The following is a 24,867-nucleotide window of genomic DNA, read 5'->3' on the forward strand; positions in this document are numbered from 1 at the left end:
AATATATTGTGGCTATGTGACATACATGATGTGTCTGAAACACTATCATTGGTGGATAACGCTGCAACTATAGAAAATGATGGTGATCTTGAAGGTGGATGGTCTTCAGAATCCTGTATGTTGAGGATGAATTCTCCTAAACAAAATAAGTGAATGCAGTTATTTAATTATTATTACCATTGCATTCACTGATACTCAGTACTAATTTAAAGGTGAAATTGTAAAAGGAAGATCTGCCTATTTCAACTGTTTGTTTTTTCTCACAACTGCATCTAAAATGATAGTACCATAGAGTAACAACTATAATTTTTGCTCAAACATGAGAATTCAAGAACAGTCCAGAAGGAAGACAGGCAGTCCTTAAGAAAGAAGTATGAAATAAGAAAGATTAGCAACCTGAAGATCCTGCGTGTTCAGACATGTTCCTTTCATCATTTTCAACGCAGCTTCCTTCTGAGCAGGAACACTTCTCATGATATTGTTTCATTCCGGCAACCAGGCCTTGCATTTCTTTGTTGCACTGTTTGCATTTTGCACACAGGCCTGTCTTATCCACAGGTAGGGGAACTTCATTAAAATATTCCCAAACTTCTTTTGCAGCCTGCTGCCGTTATAGGTTTTCCCTTAAAGTGAGAGAATGGTATGGTAGATCTCAAATCAATGAAGGCTACACTCAGAAAGACCTCAAGACTTCTGGAATATGTTGCTCAAACAGTTTCACTTTTGTTTCTACTTCCTGACCCTCCCTTCTAACATTTATCTCCAGACTACTTTTCCTTGTCCAGATCTGTTCCGCCCCTAACAATCTTCATTGAACTTTTTGAAACTTTGCAGTTTTAGAGAGAGGTAAGGGATTGACTCTGTGTACACAAATTTGCAGAGGGACAATAGGGTTGAGGTCTGTTATTTCTCACCTCGGTATATTATTTATTTATTTAAAACATTTTTGCTGTTAACAAGAATGTTGTCTCTGGAGACACAAATCCACAGTTTGAGAACTGCAAACTAAGCATCTCTGATGAGTACCTTCTAGACTGAGCACTGAGTCTCATTGGGTAGATAGAAAGATTAACCTAAATAATCTATACAGAAGCTCCGGAAACCCCATAAAATTGGGTCCCTAATCCACAAACTAGTGGAACTTTTCTTAAACATTACATGAATATATTGTTTCATACTATAGAATTAGAATTTGTAATTCCTATTCCGTGATGAGATATCTTTGAGCTATAATGTATCTTAATTAAAACTATCTTTAGATAGGTTTTTTCCCTCAAAACACAGTGTATAAAAAAAGATTTAAATAAAAACAATCCAATTTTTTAAAATCATTGATTTTTATCCATCCTAGTATTAATCTGAAGTAGTATTTCATTTGTTCTGTCTTTAAAAAATTTCAAAAATGCACAAAACGATTCAGACTTCCCATGCCATCCACTTATTAGACATGGTTGTTTTGAGAGAGACAATGCAAGTGTGCTGTTGAGCTAGTCTGTTGGAGAATGAGAATTAGAATGAGAACATAAAAATAAATGACCCTTCCATGCAAATAATAATTAAATTTATCACTGAATTTTATTGAAACTCAGAAAATAACACTTATCAAATTGTTGCTGAAAATCTAAAATACTTAAAGAACAATTTATAATTAAGGACCAACTCCAAGAAGCAATCCCATGAGTTTTTCAATGTGGTTTAGTTTGATCTGTAGTTAAAAGACTGTAGATTGCCTCGTACTTTTAGGGGCGAAAGAAAAATGCAGAGCTGTTATTTACCAGGCTGCATGTGGCAATAGACTGTATAGGTAAGGGATGCAAGGAGAGTCTGGGTCACGATGCAAACTGCAGGCACGCACACAACTAAAATTAATTAATTAAAAGTTTTATTGAGGATAGTTACAAGGGGTAGGGGAGCAGCGTATGATTAGCTAATAGGGTTAATGGAACTTAAAACATACAATGGCTAAAGTATTTACTATTAAACAATATTTATAAACAAAGATGCAGTAAACAATATTTATAAACACGGATGCAGCATTTAGTAATAACCAATACTTATGAATACAAACCAACTCATAACTTCCGGCAAATGTAAAAACTCTGCTTAAAACACGTGAGCTGAGAGAGGCTTCGAGGTGATCAGGCTCGGTTACGGGTGTGTACAAGGTACACAGGATTCATTTTTCTTTCTCCTCTTCTGCCTGCACATGGCAGACCAGCGTAAAATACTCACTATGACATCATAAAAGTGTCATAGGGGACGGGGCCCAAAAACTGTGTGTGTTCGTTTCTGATTGGTACAAGCAAAGTTTACACCAAGTAGGGGAGCAGGTGCCTGAAAGTCTGGCTTCGCCCCCAAAAGGTGAGGAAATGCATATAGTTCAGAATGCCTTTAACACTGACTGACAAAGGAACAGGCCAGGGCAATACCGGTATGGGCAAATCTTTAGGATGCAGACAGGAACTTATCTTAACAAAGACATGTTTATAGGGCAACTAATTTTTGCTGGTCTCCTAAGTGGTCTCTTAAAACAGATTTTGCTGTTGTTAAAGATGCAATATTAGTGTCTGATAAATTTATATTTTTATATGGAACTACAAGTACTAAATCTATTAAACACTTGGCAAGATAGCGTCACATATTAAATCAGAAAAACAGAATTCTCCATTTTCACATTTAAATGAGTATTTTCCAAATGCACTGATGGAGAGGCATTTTGCCTTTTCTCTATTAGATTAGGTGCTATATGTAGGGTACCACGTAAGCAGTGTTGTGAGATGCATATTTTTATTAGTATCCTTTGATTACATATAAAAGTGTTTCAGGAAATTTGTTATGTGGAAATGTATCTGTATTTCAAATATTCTATTTGAACGGAGTGACAACAATCTAGTAAAAGTACCCCTGCCACTGCCCGTATTAACAATCTTTGCTAGCTCTGGAATGAAAATTAAACAGATTTCCAGAGGAAAAGTACTAGGGAGAAAATTCTCCCTCACAAACAAAACAAAACAAAACACTCCACCAAAACTTTTCTATACAAATCTGGAAAAGTAATTAGTTGAACCTTGCAGGATTATACAAATAGAAAATTTGCTGTTCTTGAGATCTGATATCAAGAGGTTCTTCTATGAGAAGGATAGCGTTAGAACTTACAGACAAGAAGTTGAATCTTTTTGCAAGATGTGGCCATTTTTCAAACACTCCTAGAAATTTTCTCAGTCTGATTTCTGTCTGAATGGTGCAAGATAATGAACATATGTAATTATTTCTCTTTTGAAACTCATTACATATTGCACTAGGTTATTGTCATTCAGGTGAACTTAAACTGGATACAAAGTTTGATTGGAGCTGGGTAAGTGGTATTGTTTTTCTTTAACTACTGCAGAAAATGACTTTTTAATGTATAAGGAAAATTTAGGGTCAAAACAGAACAGAAATGGGGAGTGAATCATTGTTCTGAAGATGAGGCTGAACCACTGTTGCCAACCTGGTACTCCATGCCTTCACCTGTCCTCCTTCAAATTCTTCCTTAAGATACTCCTCTTATGTGACACTTTCTAAACCCCAATAATCTTAGCAAAGACTATCCCCCAAAATCACTCCTGTACATCTCAATATTCTCCATCAGACTGTCCTGACTGCTAAAATCATTAAGCTGCCATAAAGCAGCTAGATATGGCTAGTGGAAAATTTCCCCAGTTCAGGTTGGGAAGAGTGTGTATTGGAGATGTTCAGTGGGCAGGATAGGGAGGGAGGAAGATCTATGTGTATGTTGTTTTGCCTGTCAGTACTTAGATTGTAAGTTCTGTGAGGACATGACCCCTCTCTTTATTTGTGTATCAGTCTGTCTCTGATATTTCTAAGGATCCTATCGCCATGATATCTAAGCACTCTATTTAAAACGGTGTCAGGGATGTACAAATGATTACAGGGACTGCATGAGGGCTCAGGGGAACAGATTACTTCCCACCATCTTGTTAGTAGAATGTGAGATACCTATTTCACCATGCTGCTACTAACAAAATACTATGCATTTTCTTTTTAATTTTAAAATCTTTTTTGTTAAATTTTGTGGGCATACAAAACCTAAGCTTTGTTATGCAAAAAAACCCATGTTTTTTAAAATGCCAAATACATAGTTATGCAAACACAATCATTAAGCAGTTGTTAATGTGTCAAAGTTTGCATTTGTGGTGTCAGAAGAAAAGATTTGTTGTCCAACATACCTTCTTAGATTTTCCTCAGTTAATTTTTGAACTTTGAACATAAAGATTTTGCATGTCCTATAAACAAGCTCATATTGACTTTTTTTTTAATCCACAGGATGGTACAAAACAAAAGAGAGAACGGAAGAAGACTGTATCATTTAGCAGCATGCCGACTGAGAAGAAGATCAGTAGTGCAAGTGACTGTATTAATGCAATGGTTGAAGGCTCTGAGCTCAGAAAGTTTCGGTCCAACTCGAGAGTATATCACCGGTACTTTCTTTTAGATGCAGATATGCAGTCCCTGCGTTGGGAACCTTCAAAGAAGGATTCAGAAAAAGCAAAGATTGATATTAAATCAGTCAAAGAAGTGAGAACAGGAAAAAATACAGATATATTCCGCAGCAATGGAATTTATGACCAGATATCAGAAGACTGTGCATTTTCCATTATTTATGGAGATAACTATGAGTCTCTAGATCTCGTTGCTAACTCAGCAGATGTTGCAAACATTTGGGTTACTGGGCTAAGATACCTAATTTCTTATGGAAAACATACACTAGATATGATTGAAAGTAGCCAAGATAATATGCGGACTTCATGGGTTTCACAAATGTTCAGTGAAACTGATGTAGATAATTTTGGACATATAGCCCTTTATAAAGCTGTTCAATTTATAAAAAAATTAAATCCGGGTTTAAAAACAAGTAAAATTGAGCTGAAGTTCAAAGAGTTACATAGATCCAAGGACAAAACTGATACTGAAGTCACAAAGGAAGAATTTATTGAAGTTTTCCATGAACTTTGTACCCGACCTGAGATCTACTTCTTATTGGTTCAGTTTTCCAGCAATAAAGAATTCCTAGATACCAAGGACCTTATGATGTTTTTAGAAGCAGAACAGGGAATGGCACATGTCACAGAAGAAATAAGTCTTGAAATTATTCACAAATATGAACCATCAAAAGAGGGCCAGGAAAAGGGCTGGCTCTCAATAGATGGTTTTACTAATTATCTTACTTCACCTGACTGTCATATATTTGATCCAGAGCATAAAAAGGTTTGTCAGGATATGAAACAACCTTTATCCCATTATTTCATAAACTCATCTCACAATACATACTTGATAGAGGACCAGTTCCGAGGTCCATCAGATATCACAGGATATATTCGTGCTCTTAAAATGGGTTGCCGAAGTGTTGAATTGGATGTATGGGATGGTCCAGATAATGAGCCTGTAATTTATACAGGACATACAATGACATCACAGATAGTCTTCCGCAGTGTAATTGACATTATTAACAAGTATGCATTTTTTGCTTCAGAATACCCTCTTATTCTGTGTTTAGAAAATCATTGTTCTATTAAGCAGCAGAAAGTTATGGTTCAACACATGAAGAAAATTTTGGGCGATAAGCTACACACACAGTCTCCAAACATAGAAGAGTCTTATCTTCCCTCACCTGACTCACTTAAAGGGAAAATACTAATTAAAGCAAAGAAGCTTTCCTCTAATTACTCTGGGCTAGAGGGAGATGTTACAGATGAAGATGAAGGAGCAGAAATGTCACAAAGAGTAGGGAAAGAGGGTGCAGAACAACAGAATACTGTGATAGTGAAACGATTTCAGCTTTGCAAAGAGCTTTCCGAATTGGTAAGCATATGTAAATCAGTTCAGTTCAAAGAGTTTCAAGTCTCCTTTCAGCTCCAGAAATACTGGGAAGTTTGTTCATTTAATGAAGTGCTTGCTAGCAAGTATGCCAATGAAAATCCAGGAGACTTTGTAAATTACAATAAACGTTTTCTTGCCAGGGTTTTTCCTAGCCCTATGAGGATTGACTCTAGTAATATGAATCCCCAGGATTTTTGGAAGTGTGGCTGTCAGATAGTAGCCATGAACTTTCAGACACCTGGCTTAATGATGGACCTTAACATTGGTTGGTTTCGACAAAATGGGAATTGTGGTTATGTCCTTCGTCCTGCCATCATGCGAGAGGAAGTATCCTTCTTCAGTGCAAATACAAAAGATACTGTGCCTGGAGTTTCACCTCAGCTCCTTCATGTTAAAATTATTAGTGGGCAAAACTTTCCTAAACCCAAAGGGTCCGGTGCCAAAGGTGATGTTGTAGATCCTTATGTATATGTAGAAATTCATGGAATCCCAGCAGACTGTGCAGAAAAAAGGACAAAAACTGTGCATCAAAATGGAGACAATCCAATTTTTGATGAAAGTTTTGAATTTCAAATTAATCTTCCTGAACTCGCTGTCATGCGTTTTGTAGTACTAGATGATGATTACATTGGGGATGAATTTATTGGGCAATACACTATTCCCTTTGAGTGTTTACAGGCAGGCTATCGGCATGTTCCACTGCAATCTTTAACTGGAGAAATTTTAGCACATGCTTTCTTGTTTGTACATGTTGCCATTACTAATCGAAGGGGTGGTGGGAAACCTCATAAACGGGGCCTCTCAGTGAGGAAAGGAAAGAAATCCAGGGAATATGCCGCTATGAGAACATTATGGATTAAAACCATAGATGAAGTATTCAAGAATGCTCTCCAGCCTATACGGGATGCCACGGATCTGAGAGAAAATATGCAGGTGCAGTTTTTACGATGAAATTATCAATGTTTGTGCCACAGTTGTACTTTTGCATTATGGTGTGTCTGCAGTGTGTATTACCTAGATATGTAAATATTAACTGCATTTTATAAATCATTCATTTATCATGTTTTTACACTGTATGAATTTAAAAACAGACTCTGTTTGAACAGCAGCTGGATAATATTGTCTATTAAGATAACTCCTAGTACAAACACATGGGTTGTGCTATAATTCAAGCCTATTAACCAGCCCTATTTCTTGAGAAGAGTACACTATATATACTGGAAAAAAAGGTAGAGGCTACTTTTCAGCTTTAAGAAATTAAGTAAAATAGAAGTTCAGGGAGAAAACATTACTAACAATAATAAAACTTGTGAACAGTTTACTGTGTATTCAGAGACCCCCTCATATCTGAAAGAATTCTCAAGGACCCTGTAAATGAAACATAGTGTGATGGCTTTCCCATGTCTTTATGAGGTGAAAAATTTCCTCACATCACTGGCAGACCTTTCAAAGAGATCCTTCCCTTACCAGAATCCAAAAGACCATTAGTATTTTACAAACATATTAAATGAGGATGGAGTTACTCCTTCTTCCCCAAAAGGGTGTTTTAAAGACTGCAATATCAAACAAATATAGTATCGCAGAATGATAGGAAGTAGTGTAGGCTAAAATACTGGGTTATGGATCCCACTGTTAGATTTGCATCATTGATAAACATTCTTGGTACAAGAACTGCTGATCTGGAACACGGTAGAGAAAAATGTAAAGAATAAGAATCTGTTTGATGAAGCTTTTAACTACACCTCTACCCTGATATAACACTGTCCTCGGGAGCCAAAAAATCTCACCACGTTTTAAGTGAAACTGCGTTATATCGAACTTGCTTTGATCCATCTGAGTGTGCAGCCCTGCCCCCCTGGAGCACTGCTTTACTGCATTATATCCAAATTCGTGTTATATCGGGTCGCGTTATATTGGGGTAGAGGTGTATATAAAAGCTACAGTAAAAGTCCTAGCATTAAAAAATAAAATCAAGTATAACCATATCAAAAAAGTTATCCATTAAATCTTATTTTATGTGACTTTAAAGAAAAACTCAGTCAAAGAAACATGCTTGAGGCTCAATTCCAGATTCTAAAAGGGTGTGTGTACTGTATATCAGTGCAGATAACTTTTGTTTATGAATAAAGTTATGTTGAAAGTTGTAATAATGAAAGATTTTAACAGTATTGCAAACTTTAAAGATTACACTTGTTCTTCTGAATTGTGTCCAGCAGCTTCCCCATTCCATTCAGTATGATTTATGCCAAGGACATTATTATATGGAAAGATCACAAACAAAATTTGGAAGCATGATTTTGACTGGTAAATGAGATTCAGATTGCAGACTAGGTGTGAATCTAATCTGTAATTAAGGAAGGTCTGTTATTCCATTGTGTACTGGCTAGGATAGCTTGGATCTAAGATCAATATACAATAAGAAGGTGTGCTCATAACTAGCATGCTATTTTATTTTTCAGAATTGGTGTGTTTTTTAAAAATGTAATTTTATTAGGGTTTTTAGGAGCAGTGATTGGGAAGGAGTTTTCTTCTATGGATTTCATTCTATTACTTTGAAAGATTCATTTACGTCTTCCCAACTTATTACTAGTATATGTGGAAATGTCCCCAAGACAGATATAGTTTAAGCAGATAATAGAATAATTTTGATTATTTTAACTGACAGATTTGCATGATGTGTTGCACACTTGTTCTTATGAATTGTATCCAGTCTCCTGCAACTTCCTATTCCATTCCATAAGCAAAGTTCACTAGCAAAATGAGGCGTGATTATGACTGGTAAATGAGATTCAGATTGCAGACTAGATATGAATGTAATCTGTAATTAACGAAAGACTCTAAAAAAAAAAAAATCTCCTAGTTTATACACAATGGAATTAGAGTGCCTTAAGGAGAAACCTGGATCTTAAGACTTGAATATACAATAAGAAAGTGTGCTCATAACTAGTATGCTATTTTATCTTTCAGATTGATGTGTTTTTGAAAAACTTAATTTAGTAGGGGTTTTAGGGTCAGTGCATGGGAAGGAATTTCCTTGTATGCATTTCATTCTTTTACTCTGAAAGATGTATTTACATCTTCCCAACTTATCAGTAGCATACCTGGAAATGTTCCCAAGAGGGGTATAGTTGAAGTGAATGATAGAATGCTAATTTTGATTATTTTAACTGACAGATTTGCATAATATATCTATAAAATTTAAATTCTAATATGATGTGTGCTACACCCTGTATAAACTGGCCTAAAAAAAAAATCCATTAAAATAAAGACAATTGCAAAATGTATAAGTCAGGGAATTTGAAATGGTTTAATTTCTTAATTACATATCTATTTACTACTATAATTGCCATGATATAGCAGCTAGAAAGACAGACAACTTTAGGTATCTAGTTTATTTTAAATATGAAATAGAAAAGTATTTCATGGAATAAAGTACACTTAGAAGTATAATGAACTACACCAAGATCTTGTCTGAGTATTCGTTAGAATCCCTTTAGCCTTATCTAGGCCTTTTTTCTGTAGTCAGCAATATGCATTGTGTTACTAATACAAAAGCTGGTATCACTACCACAGCTGAATGTATGATGTCTGTGATTATACTGGATACGGTATAGAACATCCAAGTTGCTTGGCAGTGCAGGGCAAAGAATCGTGAAAGTCAGCATGGGCTAGTGGGTAAGACATCAAGCTGGGAGTCAGAAGACCTGAATTCTATTCACTATGCTGCCACTGACTCGCTATGTGCCCTTAAACAAGCCACTTAACTTCCCTGTATTTTCTGTAAAATTGCTGTTTGTAATGCTTATCCACATTTGTAAAGTTTGAAATCTATAAATGAAAAGCAAGATAAGGTCTGTCTTTTCAGATGTCCTATTGTTTTATTAAATTCCAATCTAATAATCACAAATAGCCTTGGTTTACTAAAAATTGAAAATGAATTATTTGAAACATAAAATTAATAGATTCCAAGGCCAGAAGGAACCATTGTGATCATCTAGTTTGACCTCCTTGTTACATAGGCCATAGAACTTCCCCAAAATAATTCCTAGAACGTATTTTTTTTAGAAAAACATCCAATCTTGAGTTAAAAATTGTCACTATTGGATAATCGATCACAACCCTTGGTAAATTGTTCCAATGGCTAACTCTCACAGTTAAACATTTATGTTAATAATTGAGTGATGTACCAGTCACTGTACTGGAAATAATTTAAGTATACAAATGTATATATAATATGTTCATTTAAAAATAGCTTGAAGTCAACTTGATGTGGATTGTCTGTTAAAAGTGGCCTAAGCATTTAAGCCCTGATTCCCATTTACACTAAAACCACTTTACACCCCTCTGGCAGTATAAAGGTCTTTCAGAAAGTAAAAATGTGACTTAAGACCTATAAACTTGTCATATGCTTTAAAATATGTGCAGAATATCCCAAATGACCAAGGTAAGAGGAGCACTTGGAACATTTGTTACTTAAACTTACTGATTTTTCTCTTACAGGTCCACAGACTCCAGACTTGCCACAGATTGCCACCTCCCACTTAGTGCAACAACTCTAAATTCACTATGGTGGAGAGCACTCCCACCATGGGAATTGACTGGAGGCTGGAACCATTTTATAGGATTAAGATAAATGGCTGATGTTTACAATATTTCAATGTTTCTTAAGTTTAAACATATATATTTTATATTCTAGCCTACAATATAAAAATACTATTAACTTTGGAATATGTACAATATTGGGTTTAACAAATACTCCTAGAAGGTCATCTAAGTGATAGTGTGACATCACTAGTGGTGTGCAGCATTCTGGCATCACACCAAGTGGGAGCCAGCAGATCCTCAGCATGTCTGGAGAATGCTGACATATACAATAGGTATGTTTAAAGTTACAAATGAACTGACTTGCCCCCTCCACCTTACTAAGTTTATTTGAGACATTCAGCACATAACATTTAAGCACTTGAATTAAAAAAAAAACATTTTAAGTACTTTTTGAAGATTTTCAAAAGCTTGTTCAATCAACATGGATTAGTAGTTCATTGTTTTTATATTTATTGAAAATTTGAAGTTAATAGTAGTATATTATAACCTCTTTATTTTAAGTAATATTTATTTTCTGTAGCAGGATTTTAATATCTCTGATAAATAAAATATTGCAAATATCTGTGGTACTTTGTTTGCTTTGGAAAACTGCCATTTTTCCAGGACAAAACCACTAATAGTTCTACACTGTCGCTTGGTTATAACTATTGTACAATGAAGTGTAAGTCTATTAAACTGAATGAATGTGAGACTAAAAATCATGGTTAACTGTAAAGTAACTTTTTTATTTTCTTTTTAACAGAATGCAGTAGTTTCATTCAAAGAATTATGTGGCCTTTCTCCTGTAGCAAATCTTATGCAATGTATTCTGGCAGTGTCTACCCGCTTGGTCGGACCTGATAGTGCACCCTTGGTACTACTGAATCTCAGTGATCAGTATCCCACTATGGAGATCCAGGGGACTGTTCCAGAGGTCTTGAAAAAGATTGTAACTGCATATGACATGGTGAGTAGTCCTTTGTGATTTATGTATGCTGCTTGAAAGACTTGCTTTTTATAAAATACTGTACCATGTCTGTTTTCAAAGGTCATTCTAATCTGTGACTTCCTATTTCATGCTTCGTTACTTGTGCTTGAAAATTTATTCCCATGAACATTCAGCATCTGACACTGTTTTTAATGTGCGGTGAATGTAAAAATTAATACCTCTTACCTCATACAGATTCACAAGATTTTGTATTAGTGTATGTAAATATGTTAGAAATTTACCTGTTTATGCATTAACTTGTAACTTTTTGCATATTGATAGCTTTTTCACAGGTGTACAATGATTTGTTACATTACATTTTTGAATTTATAGAGCTGTAGTTCTTTTCATCATTAATTCAAAGAGCCAAAAATGTGAATGTTTTTAGAAATTGTAATTTTATGAGCAGCATGATACTGTTGAAATCTGCCCTTTTTTTCATACATATATAATATGTATATGCTGCATATTTCCTGTATGTCTCATTTATTTTGGCAGTTGTGCATTCTATAGTCAACTCTAATTTTCACTTTAGCTATTATAAACTTTAGCAAATCTGTAAGTGGTGTCTTTAGAAATACTCAGAAATACATAAAAAATTCAGAAGTATACTGCATGAGGAAAGAAAGAACTGTGTAAAATAAGACTAAAGGATATGAATTCTGTAGCAGAGTGATAAATTGTGAAGTTTACATTATGTATATGTAAGGAGGAAAATCAACCTACCAACAGTTTAAAACCTCCACCTGATTTCAGTTGCGGAAATATGGCATGGGGAAGAGACAATCTGTCACACAGGGTTAGAGCTTTTGATTTTTTAAAATGAACTCCTCTAAAATTGGAATATGATGAAATGTAGATATTCTCTTCCAGGATTTTTCTACTAGTTTTGTGTTTTTAAACAAAACAGCTCAACTGTTTCCCTTTTTAAAAAAATTAGAAAATCAAACCATTAACCTAGGATCTGAAAATATGTATATAGAGTTACATTTTAGAGCTAATTTCCTGGCACAAATAGTTTTGGAATAGTAATGTACCAGACCCTTCATACTTAAGAGGAGCTCAAACAGTAGCACTGTTTGTAGAAAGAAAAATTAGTTAACTAGGAGTTCAAGTAGGACTATGGGATCTGTGCATGGCTCAGTGATGTAAACACAGATGCAGTTTGGTTTAAATGATACCGTACTGTGTAATTATTGTAAGATTAGGATATTATAGTTCAAGGTGTTTTTAATTGTTGGGATTACACCTAAATCACAGATAAAAAGGAACCTCTATTGTTGTTGATGGAAAATGTGTCTAAATTTCTGGTTGTTCTGAGGTTGGTGACACTAGGAGCAGAGCATTGGGGCACTCATGTATGCCTTTCCGCCGGTGCCATTGATCCACAGGGTCCTGGTTAAAGTCAAACAGGAGAGAAAGAGCGCCATCCTCGTGGCCCCATCAGCACTGCTTCGGCATGCTGTTGGACCTGTCGACAGCCCGCCTTTTCAGCTACCTCTTCAACCAGATCTGGTGTCTCAGAACCACGACAACCTGCTGGATCTGAACCTGGCAGTGCTGCGCCTGACAGCTTGGCTGTTGCATGGCTGAGCGTGGACAAAAGGGCATGTTTGGCCTGTGTTCAGCAAGTTTTGTTCGGCAGTAGGAAACCCTCAACCCAGGGCAACTTACCTGGCAAAATGGAAAAGATTCCAGTATTGGGCCTCGGAGTGGCACCTTCAGGCCTCACAGGCCTCGCTTCAGGACATCCTGGATTAAATGCTGCATTCTAAGCTTCAAGGGTTCTCCCTCTCTTCCATCAAAGTCCACCTGGTGGCCATCTCATTGCTATAGCCCCTGGTCCAGGGCAGGTTTCTCTTTGCCCATCACTTGACAATGCGATTCTTGAAAGGGCTGGAGCACTTCTACCCACACATCCAGGAACCTGGCCTTCCTTGGGACGTGAATCTTGTGCTGTCCAGGCTCACAGGTCATCCCTTTGAACCCTTGGCTTCCTGGTCCCTCCTGCTTCTCTCCTGGAAGGTTTCTTTTTTGGTTGCTATAACGTCAGCCCATAGAGGGTCAGAGATCAGGGCTCACTTTGGAACTGCCCTATATGGTCTTCAAGGACAAAAGTCAGCTATGCCTGCACCTGGCGTTTCTGATCAAGGTCATGTCCCAGCAAGTTTGAGAAGACGCTGGCTTCAGCAGAGCAGTGCTATAATCTGCAGTGCCTTGAACTGTGAGCCCACCTCTGAGGATTCTGCTTGGGAGTCATCTACAATGGTATCAACATGAACAAGCACTTGAAGGAGAAAAAATCGTTACCCACCTTTTCATAACTGTTGTTCTTCAAAATGTGTTGCTCATGCCCATTCCATTACCTGTCCTCCTACCCCTCTGTCAGAGTTGTCAGCAAGAGGGAACTGAGCGGGCGTAGTGCTGGCAGCGCCTGATATACCAGGGCATGAGCGTGGCACTCAAGGGGACGACACAGCTGGCCCTAGGGATACCGCTAAGTCAAACATCTCCGATCACTGTGCACATGGGCGTATGCATACCTAGATTAGAATCAACATGAACGTCCCATCTTGAAGAACAATAGTTATTAAATGGTGGGTAACCATTTTTGTTGGCAGCCATATTAGTATCCTAGTTTCTGGCAAGTTGTGATGGGAAATAAAGGTCACTATATAAACATTAGCCTTTTCAGTAGATGGAGGAAGGACATGAAGGGGATCCAGCCTGTGCTTTATAATTATTTAATGGGGTAGACCCCGCAAAGGGGAGCCTGAAGCTGTCTGTGACACTGTATATACATTTTCTTACGTTTTGGGGAAAATTGAAATTAAGATGTCCAGGCAAGGACACTTTCTGTTCACAAATCCCAAGGACATTCTTTTTTGTTTTTTGGCCTGTTATTGTTGGTTTTCACAACTACCTCCTAACTTAGGTATATAGTGGGAAGACAAATTCAGTCTTAATTTAGAGAGAGACTGTCACCTCTCCATAATAATAATTTCTTACTTTTTTTACTTTGTGCTAGCATGTGCCTCACAGTCTGTTCAGAATTATGTTTTAACAGAGTTGCTCCAATTTGTCATTTACTATCAATGTGAAATCAGGGTGACAGCAAACATTACCTTGTGGAATGTTTTTCAAACAAACCTTGGTTACCATGGTAAGTGCATAGGCTATCTTTGGTTTACATTGTTGTTTCATTCTGGATGTGGCATGTGGTTAATACAGATATTTTCAAAGCACCCACTGTTTCAGGGTCAGTCTATCTCAGACAGATACAATAATTTAATATTTAACAGTTCTTTGACAGAAATGCTTTCCCGGCTGTAAAAACTACAGTAAACATTTACCCTAGCAAAGTGGTCAACAGTTATTCAGTAGAATTTGTTTGCACAGTGAGTGACTAGAGGGCTCTATATATTTGCTCAATAAACTATGATAGGATGCAAGTCCTCTTCAATGAAAGAGTTAGTCTGCAATAAAGTAATTAATAAAGAATACAATACTGCAGGGATAAAACCGGTGAAAATGTCTTTAGTGCAATACAGGAACAGTATAGTTATTAAAGAAACACTTAGTCAAGTAAGCATGACTTAATTAGAACATCTCAGGATACTTGTTATTTTACATATTCTTGACAAAAAGATTCAATGCATAAAAAATTATTCTAGTCAGTCAGCATTCACTACAGTGTCATTGAAATTCTGGGATTTTGGGTATGTTTTACTAGGCATTTGAAGTCAGCGGAAAGACATATGTTGTCTTTAGTGGTAGTTGAATTGGATGCTTAATGTATATTGTGGGTAAAGTGGACATTTGGTAAGAAAGATAGAAATGATACCCACAGGAGCTAAAGTGCTGGTTTCATAGAAGACAATGGGGATTTTGCCACTGACTTCACTGAAACCAGAATTTTACCCAGGAATTTTAAAAAGGAAGATCTTTCATATTTGTGTACACTATAGTGAGTCAGGGCATGTTTTCAGAATATTAATTTAAAAAAAGTAATGAGAATCACCTAAGTCTGTTTCCCAGAATACTAAGATGCTTATTTTCCTAGGTTGATGAAGCTACAAAAGACTCCTGAATGTAATCTGTACACCTTATAAAAGCATCAGGATATTTTGATTAGGGACTAGTAAAGGGGACATTTTGTAACATTTTTTCACCATTTAACAATGTTTTATTTTTTTTGCCCTCAAGTTCATGAACTGCAGCTTCCTCTGTGTGATACTTCAGCATGCACTCTGCTGCTGTCATCACACCTGTCACTGAACAGTGTTGCAGACTGAAGCCTGGAAATAAGGCAAGTGGTTCTTCCACACCATTGCATTTTTTCCTAATGTCATATACTCTACAGGATAAACAATAGGAATAGTGAAATTTTTTTTAAATTGTGCAATGACAAGGAAGAGAATACTTATTTTGTCCCCAGTCTGCAGCAGTGTGATGAGAGCGATGATACCAGCAAAGTGCATGCTGGGGCATCATACAAAAGAAGCCAATTATTACAGAGAACCTGTCTGTCTGGATGAAGCCCGTAATCTAACAAGTATTACCGAAACCTGGTTGGATAATATGGTTGACCTGTCTTGACACAGTTGGTATCAGTCAAGGTTTTGGTACAGTATGAGCCTAAGGGAGATTGGAGATGGGGTGGTGTGTCTATACCATGTAGGTGGTCTCCTAGCCTAAAACTGTATCATATATGGGCTGTGTTTACAGTTGGAGCTGAGGATGTGAGTTCCAGATCAAGTAGACATACGCATTCTAGCTGTCATCCAGATAGCTCACAGAAAATAGAAATATAGCCATAGTAGCATGGGCTGATGTCCACATGCTGCTGCGAGCGGCAATATAGGCTAGCTGCCTTGGATATGTATCCAGAGAATCTGGGCAACTTTGTAGGTGGGATGGCTAGCCCATGCTGCTGCTTGCCACTGCCTGTGCTACTGCGGCTACACTATTATTTTTAGGATGTGACCTTAATGAGACCTCACATAAGTATGTCAGCTTGAGCTGGAGATCACACACCGAGCTTCATGTATAGATGTAACCATAGTTTATTCATATTGTATGAGAGTCCTAGGATAGGGTCAAGCTGGGCTAGTCTTGGTTTATTAATTATCTTTCTCCAAACCCAAATCTTTGTCAGTTGACATTAGATGGTGCTCAGTGACTTCAGCATCCATGTGGATGATGAATCTTTAGCATCAGTTCAGGGCTTTATGGCTACTATGGTAACTATGGGATTATCAAAGCTCAATTCATGTAGCTGGTCGCACACTTGATCAAGTGTTTGAGCTTGAGTCAGTAGTAGTGACTATCATATAATTTTAGTAACCTTTTTGGGGGAAGCACCAAAGAAGCACACCACAGTAGCATTTAAATTAAAAAAGGGGAGGTATGCAGAAATGAGGGAGCTAGTTAAATTCAAGAAAAACGAGATCACTGCAGAGAAACTAAATTAATTCTTGCATTGGTCTTCACTGCAGAGGATGTGAGGGAGATTCACACACCTAGCCATTCTTTTTAGGTGACAAATCTGAGGAACGGCTGCAGACTGAGGTATCAATAGAGGAGGTTTTGATGAATTAAACAGTAATAAGTCACCAAGACCAGATGGCATTCACCCCAGAGTTCTGCAGGGAATCAAATATGAAATTTCAGAACTACAAGCTGTAGTATGTAACCTGTCACTTAAATCAGCTTTTCTACTTGATGACTGAGAGGATAATGTGATGCCAATTTTTAAAAAACGCTCCAGAGGCAATCCTGGAAATTACAAGTCAGTAAGCCTAACTTCAGTACCTGACAAATTGGTTGAAGCTATAATAAAGAACAGAATTATCAGACACATAGATGAATGTGATTGCTGGGGAAGAGGCAATATGGCTTTTCTAAAGGGAAATCATGCTTCGCCAATCTATTAGATTTCTTTGATGGGGTCAATAATTGTGGACAAGGTTGATCCAGTGGATATAGTGTACTTGGAATTTCAGAAAGTTTTTGACATGACATGAGATAAGAGAGAAGGTCCTCTCATGGATCAGTAGCTGGTTAAAAAGACAGGAAACAAAAAGTAGGACTGAATGGTCAGTTTTCAGAATGTAGAGAACGGTAAATAGCGGTGTCCCATAGTGATCTGTACTGGGAGCAGTGCTGTTAAACATATTCACAAATGATCTTGAGAAAAAGGTAAAGAGTGAGGTGGCAAAGTTTGCGGATGATACTAAATTACTCAAGATAGTTAAGTCCAAAGCGAATTGTGAAGAGTTACAAAAAGATCTCACAAAACAGGCTGACTAGGCAACAAAATGGCAGATGAAATTCAGTGTGGATAAATGCAAAGTAATATACGTGGAAAAACATAATCGCAGCAATATCTACAAAATGATGGGGTCTAAATTAGCTGTTACTCAAGAAAGAGATCTTGGAGTCATCATGATACCTCTTCGAAAACATCCATCAATGTTCAATGGCAGTCAGAAAAGCTAACAAGGGTCGGCAACCTTTCAGAAGTGGTGTGCCGAGTCTTCATTTATTCATTCTAATTTAAGGTGTTGCATGCCAGTAATACATTTTAACATTTTTAGAAGGTCTCTTTTTATAAGTCTATAATATATAACTAAACTATTGTTGTATGTAAAGTAAATAAGGTTTTAAAAATGTTTAAGAAGCTTCATTTAATATTAAATTAAAAAACAGAGGCCCCGGACCGGTGGCCAGGACCCGGGTAGCGTGAGTGCCACTGAAAATCAGCTCGCGTGCCGCAGGTTGCCTACCTCTGAGCTAACCGAATGTAAGGAACCATTAGGAAAGGGACAGATAATAAGATAGTAAATATAATAATGCCACTATATAAATCCAGGGTACGTCGACACCTTGAATACTGCATGCAGTTCTGGTCACCTCATCTCAAAAAAGCTATATTAGAAATGGAAAAAGTACAAAGAAGGGCAACAAAAATTATTAGGAGTATGGAATAGCTTCCATATGAGGAGAGATTCAAAAGACTGGGACTGTTCAGCTTACAGAAGAGACAACTAAGGGAGAATATGATTTAGAGGTCTATAAAATAGTGAATGGTATGGAAAAAGTGAAAAAGGAAGTGTTATTTACCCCTTCACATAACACAAGAACCAGAAATTAATAGGCAGCAGGTTTAAAACGATCGTAAGGAAGTACTTCTTCACACAATGCACATTCAACCTGTGCAATTCATTAACGGGATGTTGCTAAAATGAAAAGTATGAGTGGGTTCAAAAAAAGAATTAGAGAAGTTCATGGAGGTTAGGTCCATCAGTGGCTATTAGCCAAGATGATCAGTGATGCAACCCCCATGCTTGGGTGTCCCTAAACCTCTGACTGCCAGAAACTGGTTATGACTGGGGCTCCGGGGGGGGGGCACACTGAGGTTGCTCAGTTAAGGCAATCTGCAAAGAATAGGATAGATGATCCCAAAAACTGGTGGGTATTCTAATACTTAAATTCACCAAGCCAGCAACAAAATAGCTTCTACAATACCTTACTGGTTACACAGAAGCCAAAACACAGTTCCTTTAAAGCAACCCAGCCTATAGGCTTCCTCCCAGACAGCCAAGTGAAAGATAGGATTGCCAGCTTTGGTTGGATGAATTCCTGGAGATTTCATCATGTGACATAATCACCCAAACTGCCTGAAGTGAAATATAGACAATGAGTTCACACCCAAGTTTCATCTAAATGTTAACATCTTGATCTTTGAATTAACAGATATAGTAACAGACAGGAACTATCTATTTCCATGGTTAACATCTACCAAGATACCAGTAAACACACACAATTAACATTACCTCTAATTCTTTAACAATACAAGTTTGCATTTCAAAGCTCTAGTCTATCTAACATGGCTGTGTTAGGTATTTATAAGGAATAGCCCTAATTACCATTTATATACTTCTTTAATATGTCTTTAAAAGTTGAATTTAGGTCAATTAGCCTGCAAGTTGCCTAACCTTTCTGGCCCTGTGTCACACTGTGTTGGATGACAAAGAATTACTCAGTTGCCATGTTCTGTTCATTCGCTCTGGCATTGGCCACTGTCAGAAGATAAGATACTGGGCTAGATGAACCATTGGTTTGACCTAGTATGGCCATTCTTATATTATGACCATCCGCCATAATGAGTAATGGCAACGAGCCTCTCCTGGTGCTTGCACGGCCACAGCTGCACTCTATTTTTAGCACTCTAGCTCAGTCAGGACTAACATTGCTATGTCTCCTCAAGTTGGAATGTACAGCTCTGTCTTGAAGTATAGACATACACGGAGTTGATATTCTTGTTGGCTGATTTGAATCTCTGATTTTGATTACATTATGGTAAAATAGAGCAGATTCAAACTGAGCTGTCTGCTTCTGTACAAAGAGAGTGGTGTCTTGAGAGTACAAAGGTTAAGACTTCTCTGCTTGAGTTTAGGCTGTGAAGGTTCATCAGAGTTACTAGAGCTATTGAGAACTCATTGTTCCACAAATTGTTCTTTGGGCCCATGCCTTTCCTGGCTGATGGAAGCTAGAGGGGGAAGAACTGGATCCATTGTTTGTAAGGGAGACATTAATAATCACCAACGGCATACTGCAGGTGTTCCATAAGGAAGCTTTTGTGCAACTTCCATTCTAGAGAGCAACCCATGACACTGCAAATCAGGTTAACATCTAGTATCGAATCTTCAGTTTCTGATTAAAATTGTTAAGAACAAGTCTAGGTCCCCTTTATGGGTGGTCATAAGGACTCAGTTTTGGATTCCATGTGCTTCAAAGCCTGCTGGGGCACGGCAGTGTCCTGTCACTGTTTTCTAATTCTGGGTCTCAGTGAGTATGTGTACGTTGCATTGTAAACCTATGTCTGTGGATTCAATGTTTCCAAGCCCACACTTGAGTGTCCACACTGCATTGTAAAGCTGGTTTTACAATTGCTGGACCCTGGGTCTCATAGTCACACTAACCATCCACACTGAACTATGCAGACCTTCTGACTTGGATCTGCAGCTTGAGCTGCGTCCACACTACAAAATGGTGAGGCTTGGACCCGAGTCACAGCAGGCCCTTGGTCTTTCACCCATCCCCCTAGCAGAGTCCTAGAACCTGGCACCTCAGTGCTTGCTGACTGGTTTGTGGGGGCAGGACTTAGTCAGAGCCCAGAGTTAGTGTGCAGTGTAGACATTCCCTGTCTGGCACCTTCCTGTAGATGTGGACTTTGCAGTCCAACTGCCCTGGGTCCTGAAAAGAGACCAGATCTCCCCAGTTCTTCTTTGAGTGCTTGCGCATGTCGATTCCATTCTAGATGTGTGTGTGTGTGTGCACCCACGTGTGCAGCTGTTGGAGATTTTTGTCTTAGCAGTACCCGTAGGGCCGGCTGTTGCGCTCCCTGGAGTGCCGCGCTCACGCCTCTATATATCAGGTGCTGCCGGCCCTATACCCTCACAGTTCCTTCTTACCACCCGTGGTGGTCAGTTGGAGTGCCTTTCTTACTTAGCAAGAGCTAGCAATTTCTACCATTCTGAACTTCGTCTTTTAGGACCGTTGTACATAGTTTGCATTTGATAGTGTTAAGTAGTTGTTAACTAACTAATACTTAAGTAATTACTTAATTGTTAGGGTCCCATTAGGACTTTGTCCCAGGTGGGACATGCCACGGTCTCCCGGATTTAAGCCCTGCTCAGACTGCAGCAAGCCTATGCCTGTGAGTGATCCCTTCGGATCCGCCCTATATGGTCTTTTATAAAGACACGGTCCAGCTGCATCCCCACCTGGCCTTTCTGCCTGAGGTCATCTCCAAGTTCCATACTGGTCAAGACATTTACTTACCAGTCCTTTGTCCAAGGTCTCATGCGATGGATGAGGAGCGCAGGCTGCATACCTTGGGCATCAGACGGGCGCTGTTCTTCTACATAGGCAGAACAAAGCCGTTCAATAAGTCAATGCAGTTGTTCGTCGCTGTCACTGACAGGATGAGAGGTTGCCCAGTGTCAGCCCAGAGAATCTAGTCTTGGATCACAGCCTGCATCTGCTTTTGCGATGAGCTGGCAAAAGTGCCCCACTGGTGATTGTGACAGCTCATTCGACTAGGGCGCAGCGTCATCAGCAAACTTCCTGGTGCAGGGGCTGTTTCAAGAGGGCTGCAACCTGGTTGTCCGTCCACTCGTTTGCATCACACTAGGCGCTGACCCAACAGGCTCAAGGCAATGCTGACTGTGGCAGAGCAGTGCTGCAAATTACAAGACTATGAACTCTGATCCCACCTCCATTGATTCTGCTTGTGAGTCACCTAGAATAGAATCGACATGAGCAAGCACTTGAAGAAGGAAAAATGGTTACCTACCTTTCATAACTGTTGTTCTTCGAGATGTGTTACTCATGTCCATTCCATTACCTGCCCTCTTGCCCCCGTGTCGGAGTTGTCGGCAAAAAGGAACAGAGAGGGCATTGGCAGCGCTTGATGTACCACAATATGAACGCGGCACTCTAGAGTGCGCCACAGCTGGCCCTAGAGATACCGCAGAAGCAAAAATCTTCAACAGCCATGCATGTGGGCGCGCGCACACCTAGAATGAAATGGACGTGAGCAACACATCTCAAAGAACAACAGTTACAAAACGTAGCTAACTGGTTTTTGCTTCTGCATGCTCTCCTCCAGAGTCCTACTTTGTTATGGGTGCTCTGGTTTATAGTTTAACTCTTCAGAGCCACAGAACAGATAATGTAAAGAGCATGAGCTTTGCACAGGAGTTTCCAGAACCTCAGTAACTTTTACTCTCAAAGCATAGAAGAGTTACAGCTCTTTAGGTAAAACACCAAAAATCTACATGCTCTCTCCAAAGTCTGTGCTCACCTTTTCTTGTGAGTTTTTAGGTTCAGTCTGTGTGTCAAGCAGCTAGAGCCCCTACTGTGGTCCTTCTGTTGTCAGTCAGTGTTTGATCAGTGAGAAGGAGGAAGAGCCTGGACAGATCCTGGTCTTAAATATGTTGTTTCCCCTCTGTCATGTGACCAATTGATCAACTTCAGCCAGATGGTTAAAGTCCCAGATCCTCTAGAATTCTACTGAGAAAACCAGTTTACTTTACCCTGGCAACTCTCTGGCAACATCATTGTTAAGACAATCATAGTTGATGACTCCCGAAGATCAGCTGTTCTGTGGCATGCAGGAGATGCTGGGGGGGGGGGGCAGAGGGAAGAGCAGGGACAGGGCGTGCTCTGGGGAGGGTGTGGAACTGGCCGCGAAGAGAGGGGGCAGGAGTGGAGCATGGGTGGCTGCTTGGGTGAAGGGATGGGATGGGGTGGGGACAGGGCTCGGGGCAGAGCAAGGGCAGGAAGGGGTGGGGTGGAGCCTGGAGCAGCGGCGTGGTTGAGCACCCCCATGGCCTGGAGGAAGCCAGTGCCTCTGACTGGCTTTGGTAGACAGTCTTTCCTAGCGGTGAATGCAGATCAGGTGGTCCATGCTACTGTTTTTAGCTGTCAGATGATTTTGATAGTATCAACTGCACCACAGCTATGCTAGAAAAAACAATTTTAGACACACATTTTTGCCTTTTAGCTTTAAGGATAATTTTTCCTTCTGTTGGAAAATATTATATGAACAATGTGCCTGTATCAAAACTTTTAAAGGAGAAACAATATATTTTTCAATGGTTCAAAAATAAAAAATCTAAATCTGAAATAAACTTTGATAGAAATCACACATTTCCTTAAACTTTAACAGCATTGCATACTGTGTTTTGCCACACAGTTCTCACTGACTTTAGTAGGACTTGTTTGACTAAATTTTATGCAACGGTATGAAAATTCAAGGGTTTTGCCATTTTATATCTTCCATTTTTCCTTTAGACTTCATTTACAATATCAAGCTGATCAGGTAAAATAACATGTTTTAAGGTACAGAACTTGCCATAAATAATGCAATATTTAAATTAAAAGGAGGAATTGTAGGGTCGTCCCCCGTCTCCCTGGCTTTGTGTATAGTATGTTCCTTTTCACTATCAATTCCATGTGGACTTAGAACCATCTTTATTCAGATAACTGGATACACTTCAGTGGTGAAGATTTAAGGGAAAACTCAGATCACTGACTGTAGTTTAGTATTATAAATAACCCTAGCATTGATTTATACCATTTTTATTTAATATCTACACATTCTGGTTTTAAAAAGTAGTTAAATAGTTACTGATATTATGGTCATTAATCTGTTATAGCAAGAGAAATAAGATTAAAATATTTATGGAAACTACAGTGAACAGCTTAGATAGCTCCTTGAGGAAGATTTAAATTTTCATCAGGTGTCACTCCTCACTAGATTTGTAGCATTTCAGTCAAATTGTCATCCAAGCCAGGTTCAGGTTATGCTGCCAAACCTGCAGTCACAAGGGGCAGCAGGCTTATGGGAGGACTTTCAGTCGACCAGGGGCAGGTTCAAAGGCTTGCATGTTTTTTAATGTTCAGGCTTCAGTGTCAAATGATGCAGAGGGCAAGTTGCTCTGTCCTGAATGGGAACTCTGTGGTGACTTCTGTGAAGTCAGAATTTCTCCTCTTTTTTATATGCCCTTGAATGTACATCACAGGGTTCTCCTCTCTTTCTTCCATTAGTCCCATTTACAAGCTGATGGTTGAATCAAATGGTTAACTTGAACCTGCTTTGTCATCAGAGGTGCAAGTAAAATCCATATCTTACTGGTACATGCGGGGGGAGAGGGGACCAGCTATGGTGAACATGTGACCGCCCCACGTGGTACTCCATGTGACTCCTCACCGCCCAGCCCAGGGCCCCCAGGCTCTCCCTGTCTCCTCCCATGTTACTGGGGAGGGGGGCTCTGTCCTTGTCCTGCTGCTGGGACAGGACTGGGGGAGAGGCTTGGAGCAGGCAGTAGAGCCACTGGGGGTGGCTGCCGGTGTTCTGCTCCTTTCCCCGCTGCCCTTCCCAGCGGGGAAAGGAGAAGAACTCCCAGACCTGCCCCCCAGCCCCTCTCCTCCAATACGCTGTACCGGCTGTAAATAGCTTGCTGGAACGCCATACCGGCCTGCTTGCACTGCTGTCTGTCATCATCTGCCTGAAAGATGATGGGTCTATTAATTTTTTCTAAGACAGGCTATTCTCTCTGTTTCTGTATGTAGACCTGGGATATTTTCCTTTCCATCCCCCAGTTTATGTCCCGCTTCTTTAATTGCTACCTTTTACTCAGCAGTTTCTTCCATCAACTTCAACTTACAATCTGATATCACAGAATAAGCTGGTATTCATTTATCATTCTTTCCCTGAGAAGCCAAGTGTTTGGTGTCAGTGAAGGAATTTGTGAAGTAAGTAGAAATGGCTATTGAGTTTTAAAAGGAGTTTAATGTCTTTGTATGTAGAGGAGGTCTGGTTGAGATGTGGAAGCAGCATC

At 38.9% G+C, this 24,867-nt stretch overlaps 1 protein-coding gene across 6 annotated transcripts in view; it reads left to right on the forward strand.

Annotated features, from left to right (window-relative positions):
- Positions 1-24,867, forward strand: part of PLCL2 (phospholipase C like 2) — a 206,240-nt gene that overhangs the window by 117,702 nt on the left and 63,671 nt on the right. For all 6 annotated transcript variants that reach the window (XR_003998822.1, XM_030550908.1, XM_030550907.1 and 3 more), the window contains 2 exons: positions 4,327-6,813; positions 11,228-11,431. Coding sequence is in view for 5 of the 6 variants with exons in the window: in XM_030550908.1 (XP_030406768.1) it covers positions 4,327-6,813; positions 11,228-11,431 (2,691 nt within the window). In the remaining variant the exon portion in view is untranslated. The remainder of the gene's footprint in view (positions 1-4,326; positions 6,814-11,227; positions 11,432-24,867) is intronic.

Source organism: Gopherus evgoodei, chromosome 2 (assembly GCF_007399415.2).
Source record: "Gopherus evgoodei ecotype Sinaloan lineage chromosome 2, rGopEvg1_v1.p, whole genome shotgun sequence".
Classification (NCBI taxonomy): Eukaryota; Metazoa; Chordata; order Testudines; family Testudinidae; genus Gopherus; species Gopherus evgoodei.